This window comes from Oncorhynchus kisutch, linkage group LG11 (genome assembly GCF_002021735.2).
Source record: "Oncorhynchus kisutch isolate 150728-3 linkage group LG11, Okis_V2, whole genome shotgun sequence".
NCBI lineage: Eukaryota > Metazoa > Chordata > Actinopteri > Salmoniformes > Salmonidae > Oncorhynchus > Oncorhynchus kisutch.
Genome location: NC_034184.2, coordinates 31,890,535 through 31,903,819, shown reverse-complemented (window position 1 = coordinate 31,903,819; position 13,285 = coordinate 31,890,535). Strand labels below are relative to the sequence as shown.

The window sequence follows — 13,285 nt, the reverse complement described above, 5'->3', positions numbered from 1 at the left end:
GGTTTTCTGAACATTTTGTGTTAGCCTGTTTTTTTTTAGCCTTGTATTAGCCTTGTTAGCCTTTGTGTTAGCCATGTTATTTGCCCCCTTTTTCTCCCCAATTTCGATCTTGTCTCAATCGCTGCAACTCCCCAACGGGCGCGGGCGGCAAAGGTCGAGTTATGCAGTCCTCCGAAATATGACCCGCCAAACCACACTTCTTAACACCCGCCTGCTTAACCTGGAAGCCAGCCACACCAATGTGTCGGAGGAATCACAGTTCAACTGACGACCAACGTCAGCCTGCAGGCGCCCGGCCCACCACAAGGAGTTGCTAGAACGATGAGACAAGTAAAGCCCCCACGGCCAAACCCTCCCCTAGCCCGGAGGACGCTGGACCATGTGACGCATCTAGCACCCGGGTCTGTAGTGTTGCCTCTAGCACAGCGATGCAGTGCCTTAGACCACTGCCACACTCGGGAGGCTCCTTTGTATTGTTCTAATAATACCCAACACTTTACACACAACTGGCAGTCAGAGGGGATTTTCAGCCTGATGGATTTTTCACTGTGCTTCCCTCCTCTGTATATGAACTTTGGCCTTATTTGGGTCACAGGGTTGTAGTGAAATCATTTCTCCCTTTTGCTGGGAAGATTTCGGACTCTCAAAAGCATATTTGGATGTCAATGAAATATAGGCCCTATAATTAGTTTCGAAGTCATGTGGGAATAAAAACAAAGAAGTTGCTATTTTGGACCAAGAGTCAAAGTGGCACTTGCATCAGTAGTGATTCAGTAAAGAGTGCAGCTCATTTATATGTGGTTGTGGATTTTTATTTCACTGAGTACAGTAGCATTTCATAAGACATTGTTGCAGCAGCAGTGTATTTTAGCAAGGAAGCATTTTAGTGTTATTGCACCATCGCTCTACAGTGCACCATCGCTCTACAGTGCATATAGTTCAAAACAGGATCATACAGTATGTGAATGGAAGCTATAATTTCAAGCTATAAAGACATCATTATGGTAGTATTTAGGTTGAATGATATTCTTCACTTTTATACAGTGTTCTTTATATTCATTGCTGCATAATCCTAAGGAATCTGTCAATGTGGACTGTCAGAACCCATTCTGAGGTGTCTAATGGCTTTTTCAAACAAGGCGTCCGCGGAATGATAATGAAGTGCTAGTTCTTAATTGAATTGGAGAAATTAGACAAAGTACTGTCAGACATTAAGAGGAGCATTGGACTGCATCAAAAGATCAAGTTGTCAGCTTGCATCACTGCTGAATTTATTGAGACTTTCATGCCTCCGGGGTGCTGCTCAATGACAGAAATTATGGATTTTCCCCAGGGTGTGATTTTATGTCTGCCTTTGCCAAGAGAGCAAGCTTTTATTCAAGGTAACTTATGCATTTGACCTGCACTCTAAATTTCTGCCACTTTTTACAGCTGGCCATTTAAACAGCTGTGTATTCCTCAAGGGGTTTGAACCAGCAACCTTCAAATTCAACCTTAAGTCAGGTCAGTGACCCCCAAAAAAGCCAGAGCAGACCTAATGCCTGTGTGTTATTGTGAGGAGGTTTCCTTATGTAACTGCCATCAGGGAACATGATCAGTGGCATACAGGCTCAGAATAATAAAATGATTCCTCACATTCCTCCACTTGACCTTGAGGCTCATTTGAAGTCGATATGCTGAAAGTCTGAGGGGGGCTTTCTGATGTTTTTAAACTAGCACAGATGTCGACAGATCCATGTCAAACCCGTGGCATCAGCTCAAAGACAAACCTCTGATGTAGTCAGAGGAGTTAACACACACGATTAGTTTTGCCCCAGAATGTATTTTTCTCACTATAACCAAATCACACGTTATAACTTGAGAGTGAATTGCATTATCGGTTTCTAAATCAAGTGTCAACTCCCTCCATCCAGGATACACTGCTGTGAAAATCAAACAAACTTCTAAAACCACTATCTGGAAATCAGTGAATCTCAGCCATAGTGATCATAAACAGCATGTAACATTTATCTCCCAGTCTTCACATCTGCAGCATTTGATGTGTGAAATGTGCACTGCACACAGTGTTATTACACAATACGCTCTCATCTGAGTTACATGCTCAAGCTTACACATTGGGTTTCTAAAAAAGACCCACATTGAGGGCTCTATTTTAACAAACCTAACACAATGGTAACTCTAAGCGCAGGCGGTAGCTCTATAGGTTCAGGGGTGTGTCAGAAATATTTGAGCTATTTTCACTATTACAATTATCAACGTACTTGCTGGCGTGGGTGCGAAAGGGCTGGGTTTTGATGACTAAACAAGTTGTGCGTGTGTCGAGGCACTGGCCAATCAGAACATGCTTCATGACCAAATATGTGGTTGCTTCAAGTTGTGTATTTACGGTCTTTTATATGTTGCCTTGGAATCGAGTCCAATTCCAATGTTAGTCTGTTATAGTTTGTTAGATATCTTACAGAAACAAAATAACTAAATGTAGACCCATCTTGGATAAATAGTTAACTTGAATCCAGTCCACATTGTTCCAAGTAGTTGCATGGCTTCTATAACATTCACACTGACATAGGGTCTGCTCCCAAATAGGCCTATGTTTTATGAACATAGTCGGAACCATCTTACAGATCTGATCACATTCACACATCAGAAGTTGCATTGCATGCGCGCCACGGACGTGGTAAGCATAAAACCAGGAAGGTGAATCATTCTAATAATATTGGTTGTAATAAAATTAAACGAAAACAACAACAATAAATACATTTAAAATATAATGATATCATAAAGTATTCGTTAGTATTCAGCTAACCACGGTTTGTGGTCATCAGCTATCCTTTAGCTCGAAAATCTATCGCCAGTTCTGTACGGCGCAGCGCGGCTCGGAACGGAACATACCGGACCAATTTTTCTCTCCATGTCCCTGGATTTCGACTGCTCTCTGGACATTCATACCCGGATCTCACAGCTAGCTAGCTGCTATCCGTGTGACTATCGGCCTTCGTCGATTCCGGAGCAAACATCAATTATTCCGGAGCTAGCAAGCTCCGTCAATCACTCCTGAGTTCCATCAATCACACCTGGGCTGCAGTCACCTATCCGGACCCGTTTTACTGCCTTCGCGGAGCCCCACCGGGCCTTCACAACTGGACTGCCGACGTTATCTACCCGAAGGAGTTATTCGGCTGGCTCCTCCGTCGCGACGTTACCTGAACGCCCATCTGCGGCCTGCTAACCGTTAGCTGTCTTACCGGCTGCTATCTGAATAGACAATCGGACAATTTTTTTATTATTATTTTTTAATTTTTTATTATTATTATTATGTTTTCTTCTTGGGCCTCTATAACTATATCTATTGTTTTTATTTTTGTTGTTGTTGTGTGATTTGGATTAATCCCCTCTACCACACGGAACCCCACTAATCTACTGACGGAACGCAACAGGTGGCTAACAACAGACCTCCATCCTATGCTAGCTTGCTACCGATGCCCTGGCTAGCTGTCTAAATCACCAACCAACCTCTCCACTCACCGGACCCTTTTGATCACTCGACTAAGCATGCCTCTCCTTAATGTCAATATGTCTTGTCCATTTCTGTTCTGGTTAGTGTTTATTGGCTTATTTCACTGTAGAGCCTCTAGTCCTGCTCACTATACCTTATCCAACCTATTAGTTCCACCACCCACACATGCAATGACATCTCCTGGTTTCAACGATGTTTCTAGAGACAATATCTCTCTCTTCATCACTCAATACCTAGGTTTACCTCCACTGTATTCACATCCTACCATACATTTGTCTGTACATTATACCTTGATGCTATTTTATCGTCCCCAGAAACCTCCTTTTACTCTATGTTCCAGACGTTCTAGACGACCAATTCTCATAGCTTTTAGCCGTACCCTTATTCTACTCCTCCTATGTTCCTCTGGCGATGTAGAGGTGAATCCAGGCCCTGCAGTGCCTAGCTCCACTCCTATTCCCCAGGCGCTCTCTTTTGACGACTTCTGTAACCGTAATAGCCTTGGTTTCATGCATGTTAACATTAGAAGCCTCCTCCCTAAGTTTGTTCTATTCACTGCTTTAGCACACTCTGCCAACCCGGATGTTCTAGCTGTGTCTGAATCCTGGCTTAGGAAGACCACCAAAAACTCAGACATTTTAATTCCAAACTACAACATTTTCAGACAAGATAGAACTGCCAAAGGGGGCGGTGTTGCAATCTACTGCAAAGATAGCCTGCAGAGTTCTGTCCTACTATCCAGGTCTGTACCCAAACAATTTGAACTTCTACTTTTAAAAATCCACCTCTCTAAAAACAAGTCTCTCGCCGTTGCCGCCTGCTATAGACCACCCTCTGCCCCCAGCTGTGCTCTGGACACCATATGTGAACTGATTGCCCCCCATCTATCTTCAGAGTTCGTGCTGCTAGGCGACCTAAACTGGAACATGCTTAACACCCCAGCCATCCTACAATCTAAACTTGATGCCCTCAATCTCACACAAATTATCAATGAACCTACCAGGTACCTCCCCAAAACCTTAAACACGGGCACCCTCATAGATATCATCCTAACCAACTTCCCCTCTAAATACACCTCTGCTGTCTTCAACCAAGATCTCAGCGATCACTGCCTCATTGCCTGCATCCGTAATGGGTCAGCGGTCAAACGACCTCCACTCATCACTGTAAAACGCTCCCTGAAACACTTCTGCGAGCAGGCCTTTCTAATCGACCTGGCCGGGGTATCCTGGAAGGATATTGATCTCATCCCGTCAGTAGAGGATGCCTGGATATTTTTTTTAAATACCTTCCTAACCATCTTAAATAAACATGCCCCATTCAAGAAATTTAGAACCAGGAACAGATATAGCCCTTGGTTCTCCCCAGACCTGACTGCCCTTAACCAACACAAAAACATCCTATGGCGTTCTGCATTAGCATCGAACAGCCCCCGTGATATGCAGCTGTTCAGGGAAGCTAGAAATCATTATACACAGGCAGTTAGAAAAGCCAAGGCTAGCTTTTTCAAGCAGAAATTTGCTTCCTGCAACACTAACTCAAAAAAGTTCTGGGACACTGTAAAGTCCATGGAGAATAAGAACACCTCCTCCCAGCTGCCCACTGCACTGAAGATAGGAAACACTGTCACCACTGATAAATCCACCATAATTGAGAATTTCAATAAGCTACTCCTACCCCGGACAACAGCACTGCACCCCCAACAGCAACTCGCCCAAGCCTTCCCCATTTCTCCTTCTCCCAAATCCATTCAGCTGATGTTCTGAAAGAGCTGCAAAATCTGGACCCCTACAAATCAGCCGGGCTAGACAATCTGGACCCTTTCTTTCTAAAATTATCTGCCGAAATTGTTGCCACCCCTATTACTAGCCTGTTCAACCTCTCTTTCGTGTCGTCTGAGATTCCCAAAGATTGGAAAGCAGCTGCGGTCATCCCCCTCTTCAAAGGGGGGGACACTCTTGACCCAAACTGCTACAGACCTATATCTATCCTACCGTGCCTTTCTAAGGTCTTCGAAAGCCAAGCCAACAAACAGATTACAGACCATTTCGAATCTCACCATACCTTCTCTGCTATGCAATCTGGTTTCAGAGCTGGTCATGGGTGCACCTCAGCCACGCTCAAGGTCCTAAACGATATCTTAACCGCCATCGATAAGAAACATTACTGTGCAGCCGTATTCATTGATCTGGCCAAGGCTTTCGACTCTGTCAATCACCATATCCTCATCGGCAGACTCGACAGCCTTGGTTTCTCAAATGATTGCCTCGCCTGGTTCACCAACTACTTCTCTGATAGAGTTCAGTGTGTCAAATCGGAGGGTCTGCTGTCCGGACCTCTGGCAGTCTCTATGGGGGTGCCACAGGGTTCAATTCTTGGACCGACTCTCTTCTCTGTATACATCAATGAGGTCGCTCTTGCTGCTGGTGAGTCCCTGATCCACCTCTACGCAGACGACACCATTCTGTATACTTCCGGCCCTTCTTTGGACACTGTGTTAACAACCCTCCAGGCAAGCTTCAATGCCATACAACTCTCCTTCCGTGGCCTCCAATTGCTCTTAAATACAAGTAAAACTAAATGCATGCTCTTCAACCGATCGCTACCTGCACCTACCCGCCTGTCCAACATCACTACTCTGGACGGCTCTGACTTAGAATACGTGGACAACTACAAATACTTAGGTGTCTGGTTAGACTGTAAACTCTCCTTCCAGACCCATATCAAACATCTCCAATCCAAAGTTAAATCTAGAATTGGCTTCCTATTTCGCAACAAAGCATCCTTCACTCATGCTGCCAAACATACCCTTGTAAAACTGACCATCCTACCAATCCTCGACTTTGGCGATGTCATTTACAAAATAGCCTCCAATACCCTACTCAACAAATTGGATGCAGTCTATCACAGTGCAATCCGTTTTATCACCAAAGCCCCATATACTACCCACCATTGCGACCTGTACGCTCTCGTTGGCTGGCCCTCGCTTCATACTCGTCGCCAAACCCACTGGCTCCATGTCATCTACAAGACCCTGCTAGGTAAAGTCCCCCCTTATCTCAGCTCGCTGGTCACCATAGCATCTCCCACCTGTAGCACACGCTCCAGCAGGTATATCTCTCTAGTCACCCCCAAAACCAATTCTTTCTTTGGCCGCCTCTCCTTCCAGTTCTCTGCTGCCAATGACTGGAACGAACTACAAAAATCTCTGAAACTGGAAACACTTATCTCCCTCACTAGCTTTAAGCACCAACTGTCAGAGCAGCTCACAGATTACTGCACCTGTACATAGCCCACCTATAATTTAGCCCAAACAACTACCTCTTTCCCAACTGTATTTAATTTTAATTTATTTATTTATTTTGCTCCTTTGCACCCCATTATTTTTTATTTCTACTTTGCACATTCTTCCATTGCAAAACTACCATTCCAGTATTTTACTTGCTATATTGTATTTACTTTGCCATCATGGCCTTTTTTGCCTTTACCTCCCTTCTCACCTCATTTGCTCACATTGTATATAGACTTGTTTATACTGCATTATTGACTGTATGTTTGTTTTTACTCCATGTGTAACTCTGTGTCGTTTTATCTGTCGAACTGCTTTGCTTTATCTTGGCCAGGTCGCAATTGTAAATGAGAACTTGTTCTCAACTTGCCTACCTGGTTAAATAAAGGTAAAATAAATAAATAAAATAAATAAAATCATCACGCTTTGCTGTTGAACCAGCCGTCGTTATAGTAGACCTAAGGGAGGGCTTGGGAAAACAAGCTATTTTTACAGGTTACAGATATCTTCTAAATACAATGTTCAATCAGTATTCACCGGAGGTTCTCATCTCTTATTTCATGATGGGTGTGGACACGTAGCCTACATCACGGAAGGGGTTTTATGCAGGTCCAAAACGCTAACATAATGTGGGCCTGCCTGCAATGAATAAATAAAAAGGGAATGTCAGCTCACTGCTTTATATTTTAATTTATAATTAAGATTTATTTCCAAGCGGTCTCAGGAGCCAAACTTTTTATCAACAGTTTTGACTACAACGCGATTGCAATGGGCAGACAAAAAAAAATTATAATAATTGAGAGGGGGGAGAATATGTTTGGTTTTTAATGGGAAAAAACATGTTTTTTTGTGTTACTAAATACGAAGTATACAGGCACCAAAAGCACATTAGGCTACTCTCATTCCATGTGCATGTGGGCAGTGTGCATCACGGCTCGATAGGCTCTGTTTCCGCTGTCAAGATTCATACTATTAAGTGCATTTGTGAAAGTATTTAAACCCTTGACTTTTTTTCACAATTTGTTACGTTACAGCCTTATTCTAAAATTGATTAAATCGTTTTTCCCCGCTCATCAATCTATACACAATACCCCGTAACAACAAACCAAAAACAGTTTTTTAGAAATGTTTGCAAATGTATTAAAAATAAAAAACTATCACATTTGCATAAGTATTCAGGCCCTTTACTCAGTACTTTGTTGAAGCACCTTTGGCAGTGATTACAGCCTCGAGTCTTCTTGGGTATGACACTACAAGCTTGGCACACCAGTATTTGGGTAGTTTGTCCCATTCTTCAAGCTCTGTCAGGTTGGATGGAGAGCATTGCTGCACAGCTATTTTCAGGTCTCTCCAGAGATGTTCAATCGGGTTCAAGTCCAGAATCTGGCTGGCCCACTCACGGACATTGAGAATTGTCCCAAAGCCACTCCTGCATTGTCTTGGCTGTGTGCTTAGGGTCGCTGTCCTGTTGGAAGGTGATCCTTCGCCCCAGTCTGAGGTCCTGAGCGCTCTGGAGCAGGTTTTCATCAAGGATCTCTGTATTTTGCTCCGTTCATCTTTCCCTCCATCCTGACTAGTCTCACAGTCCCTGCTGCTGAAAAACATCCCCACTGCATGATGCTGCCACCATGCTTCACCGTAGGGATAGTGCCAGGTTTCCTCCAGACGTGATGCTTGACATTCAGGCCAAAGAGTTCAATCTTGGTTTCATCAGACCAGAGAATCTTGTTTCTCATTGTCTGAGAGTTTTTAGGTGCCTTTTGGTAAACTCCAAGCTGGCAGTCATGTGCCTTTTACTGAGGAGTGGTTTCTGTCTGGCCACTCTACCATAAATGCCTTATTAGTGGAGTGCCTCAGAGATGGTTGTCCTTCTGGAATGTTCTCCCATTTCCACAGAGGAACTCTGGAGCTCTGTCAGAGTGACCATCTGGTTTTTGGTCACTTCCCTGACCAACACTCTTCTCCCCCTATTATTCAGTTTGGCCAGACGGCCAGCTCTAAGAAGAGTCTTGGTAGTTCCAAACTTCTTCCATTTAATAATGATGGAGGCTACTGTGTTCTTGGGGACCTTCAATGCTACAGAAATGTTTTGGTCCCCTTGCCCAGAACTGTGCCTCGATACAATCCTGTCTCGGAGCTCTACAGACAATTCCTTCGACCTCATGGCTTGTTTTTTGCTCTGATATGCACTGTCAGCTGTGGGACCTTATATAGACAGCCGTGTGCCTTTCCAAATCATGGCCAATCAATTGAATTCACCACAGGTGGACTGCAATCAACTTGTAGAAACATCTCAAGGATGATCAATGAAAACAGGATGCACCTGAGCTCAATTTTGAGTCTCATAGCAAAGGGTCTGAATACTTATGTAAATAAGGTATTTCTGTTTTGGGTTTTATAAATGTGCAAAAATGTCTAAAAATCTGTTTTCGCTTATTCATTATGGGCTATTTTGTGTAGATTGATGAGGACATTTTTTTATTTAATCAATTTTAGAATAAGGCTGTAATGTAACAAAACGTGGAAAAGTCAAGGAGGTCTGAATACTTTCCGATTGCACTGTAACCAACTACATTACCGCTAAAACCAGCTTTTGGTTGGTCTGAAATATCCCTAATAACACTGCTAGAAATTAGCACTCATGTTTTTAAGGACACACCTCAAATATTCCCACCCTGCCTATCTGAGCACAAGCGAGCTGATATAAGACATATAAATGGCCGAACCTGGTTTTAGGGCTAGTTTTTACATGACGAAATTGCAAACTAACGTGTGTTTGACACTAGCACCTCCTTAACCCCAGCTGAGAAATAGAGGCCTGAGAGTATTATTTATGTACTGTTTCCTACGTAGGCCTGTTTTAGATATGGAATTTCTTGTTTAAACTGATGTCACATGGTGAAAAACAAATCTCAATGAGGTAGAGCTCAGGTCAGCTCGTTTGTATTAACATTCATGAGTCATCCATTACGCAAAGGATTGGACTTCAGGGTATTGTAAGACTTCAACTTTATAGAGGGAGAAAGAAAGAAAGAAAGAAAGAAAGAAAGAAAGAAAGAAAGAAAGAAAGAAAGAAAGAAAGAAAGAAAGAAAGAAAGAAAGAAAGAAAGAAAGAAAGAAAGAGAGAGAAAGGGAAAAGAAAAAGAAAATACAGTGCACTGTCCTGTATTACAATCAGGCCAAGTATTGTGAAAACTTGCAGTTGCCAAGCTGATTACAGAACATGGTGTAATTTTCCTTGCCTTTTTCCCTGCCTGTTTTCGAAAGAATGTGAAGTGAAAGGTCATTGAGTCACAATAGCGTTCACCAACTGTAATTACTTCCTCCTTGATTTCATTGGGGTTTGTTTTTTTTACATTTTTTTTCTTCAAACCATGATGAGAATTTGATTCTGCAAAAAAATATTCCCCTGGCTGCCTCTAACCTTGGACGTAATTTAATTGTCATTGCACACGGAATGTCGCTCTGAACGACTTGACTTAACCTGGCTCAAATCGAGTGCCTCCTCTCTCCTTTTAGTTTATCATTGTTACAGTGGAAGGCAGTCTGCCAAGATGTTACAATACAGTTGGTGGTTGACATAAAATGTGACCGTAGAAAGACTCTGGAGGTTTGAAAATGCTTTGTGTACTGTGGAATTATCTGCATACCTCTAACAAAGGACTCCAATCAGACAGGTTTATGTGTTTTATAACTGACAATATTGAAGGTCTCAAATCAGCGAGTTACAAGGGAACTAAGAATGGAAATAATGATTAGATCAGTGTATGTGTTGTGCAACAACATCACCTAATGTTTTCATGGATGTAACTTTAGAGGATTGGAATTGTTACTCAGATGTTTACATAGTTTTTATGCTACACTCCTGAAACCTAGAATGGAAATGTTTATTTGCTAAATGCTTATTATACAAATAATTCAGAATTAGCTTGCTTATCTTCCTTCCCTAGGCCCTGTGTGTGGTTGTGTCTTTCTTTCTCCAGAAACATTGTCACTAGGAATACTAACCAGCACATGGTTTGTCCCCATATTCTCAGCCCCTAACCTGAAGGGTCGGCCACGGAAGAAGAAACTGTCAGTGTCCCAGCGAAGGGACTCCCAGGGCCACAGTCAGGGGCCTCAGGGACCCCAAGAACCCAGCACCCCAGAGAACAAGTCTCACACCAAGGTACACTACTCACGTAACATTTGATTTAATAGCAGACATGCATAAAGATGATGGCCCCCATGTACTTACCACAAATACCTATTTTGCTAAATTCATTGGATTATACACTGCTCTCCATTACTCATTTTTTTGTATCTGCATTAGCACAGTAAACTTGATCCCAATTCTAGTTCCCAGACTGCAAAAAAAAAGAAAAGATTATGCTGGTTTAATTGCACATTGAACCATGTCACTAGCCGCAGTTTAAAACAATGACATCATATCTGAATTCCTCCATCTTTGTGTGCCTTCGCCATTCACTTAACTTTATTTCAGTTTGGTTTAATAAAAAATGTAAAGGTTGCGATTATATGGAGTGATATGATAATACTTTTGACAGAATCATGCATTCGTTAAATAGCCCCCACTTCCAGTTGAATGTTAACCCTTCAACTCCCACTCTTATATTTCCTACAGGTAAAACCTAACTGCAAGTTGACGGTTCCCACCAGAGGCACAATGGCCAAACCCAGGATCTGTAAACAGGCATCTGTGGAGGAGAAGGTGGAGAGGGAGAAGAAGGAGGAGAAAGAAGAGGACGAGGAATCATCAAATGAGAGTCGGGCAGACGAGCAGGCCTTCCTAGTAGCCCTATACAAGTACATGAAAGACAGGGACACACCTATCGATAGGATCCCCTTCCTGGGATTTAAGCAGAGTGAGTGAAATATCTTCCTTTTATATTCATATAAGCTTTGCATATAGGATATATAATTTTCACACACCAGGTCCTGTAAAAAGCATCATATGTGAGTCCATAACGCTTCTTCTCACACTGTCAGAGTGTCGCATGCATGGGAAACACATCTCGCTCAGATCAAACGCTTCTTATGTAGGTCGAATGTTTCACTTCACAACAATGAGGTTTCACATGCTAGGGAAGATTATGTCTTATATAGAGAACCATACAAGAACCGTCATTCAATATTATTTCTCGGAACAGCCATGCGTCATTGTGGTGCAATTCACTCTATACAAAAAGAGGTGAGCTGTTTTACATGTTAGTCTCTCTATACAAATGTAAGCTGTGGTTCACGATTAAACTCCATATAGATATTTGGAAAGAGAAGTCATCTTCACACCAAAGAGACTGTTCTTAAGTTGGCCAATGTGGTTGAGATGATATGATAGTGACTCAGTATGCATGCATATTGTAGTTACTGAGTTTACAGCATAGCATCGTTTGAATCGAAGTATAACCCCAACTGTTTTACATACAGTACATGTTCTGAATTACAAACCAAGCAAGACTCTTCTCATTAAAGCTTCAAATAATGCAATTTAAACTTGTCCTTGGCAACTTGACTGTTTAAAAAAATAGAACTACTACAAAATATGCTCAGACGCAATCAGCATTCATGATTCCTTTCAGTCACTGCAATAGCCTCAAGTATCAAAGCAAAACTTTTCTGTTATGGAAATTGTGTTTTTGGATTTGCTTTTATGAGTGGTCTATAATTAAGAAAACAACTGTTTTAAAGCACTGGATTGTCGAACGGTAATACACATGTATTCTTGTCCTCTTTCAATGTGCCTCCTACATGCTTTGCGTGATTGTTAACAGAAGCCATTTAATGACATATTCTTCTCTAAAACATTGGCTCTGAAATGCACACCGAGCTACCAATTCCACTTCCTCTAAAGCACAATGTAGGGCAGCCAGAGCAGTGCAGATACAGGTGAAATACTGTAAGTGAATCAGTCAATCTATCCACTTTATTTTAATGGCATATTCTACACAGGGCAATGCTATAGCTCCAGCACAAAGTTTGTTATCTGTTCCACTAGAAAGGAAGCTTCTTTGGGTCTTCTTTGCCTTCTATTTAGCTTTAGCAGTGTGCCTGCTCGCTGCACAGGACGTAAGATAAATGAACTTCAAAAGAAGAAAAGCCACATGACAAAAAGAGATTTCATTATATTCCATTCACTTGAACAAACAGCTATTCCCAGTGTTGGTACCACATTCTGAATGTACAAGGAGGGGGCTGGGAGTGTGTGTCAGTGTTGGTACAGTTTGACATCACATTGCACATTTTAAATTGCATTAGTCGCAAATAGGAGAATAAGGAGTTGGGGAATTGGTTTTCATGTGTTGGGCGGGGGAGGTGATGCACATTATTTCAGGTTGCCTTTAGAGAGGTTATTTTTGCCTTGTTTATTATTTACCTGTTTGAACTTGTCTGTTTTAGTCTACATTGTGTTTCGTCTGTTTTGCCATCTTTATCTCTGTGATAATTGCCCTGTTGAATAGAGTGAATTAGAGAAAAAACAG

General features: G+C 42.2%; 1 protein-coding gene across 1 annotated transcript in view; it reads left to right on the top strand.

Annotated features, from left to right (window-relative positions):
- The window catches only part of LOC109899761 (AT-rich interactive domain-containing protein 5B), an 83,400-nt gene that overhangs the window by 46,425 nt on the left and 23,690 nt on the right, over positions 1-13,285 (top strand). Inside the window, exons 5-6 of the mRNA XM_020495272.2 lie at positions 10,844-10,974; positions 11,431-11,671. Coding sequence (XP_020350861.1) covers positions 10,844-10,974; positions 11,431-11,671 — 372 coding nt within the window. The remainder of the gene's footprint in view (positions 1-10,843; positions 10,975-11,430; positions 11,672-13,285) is intronic.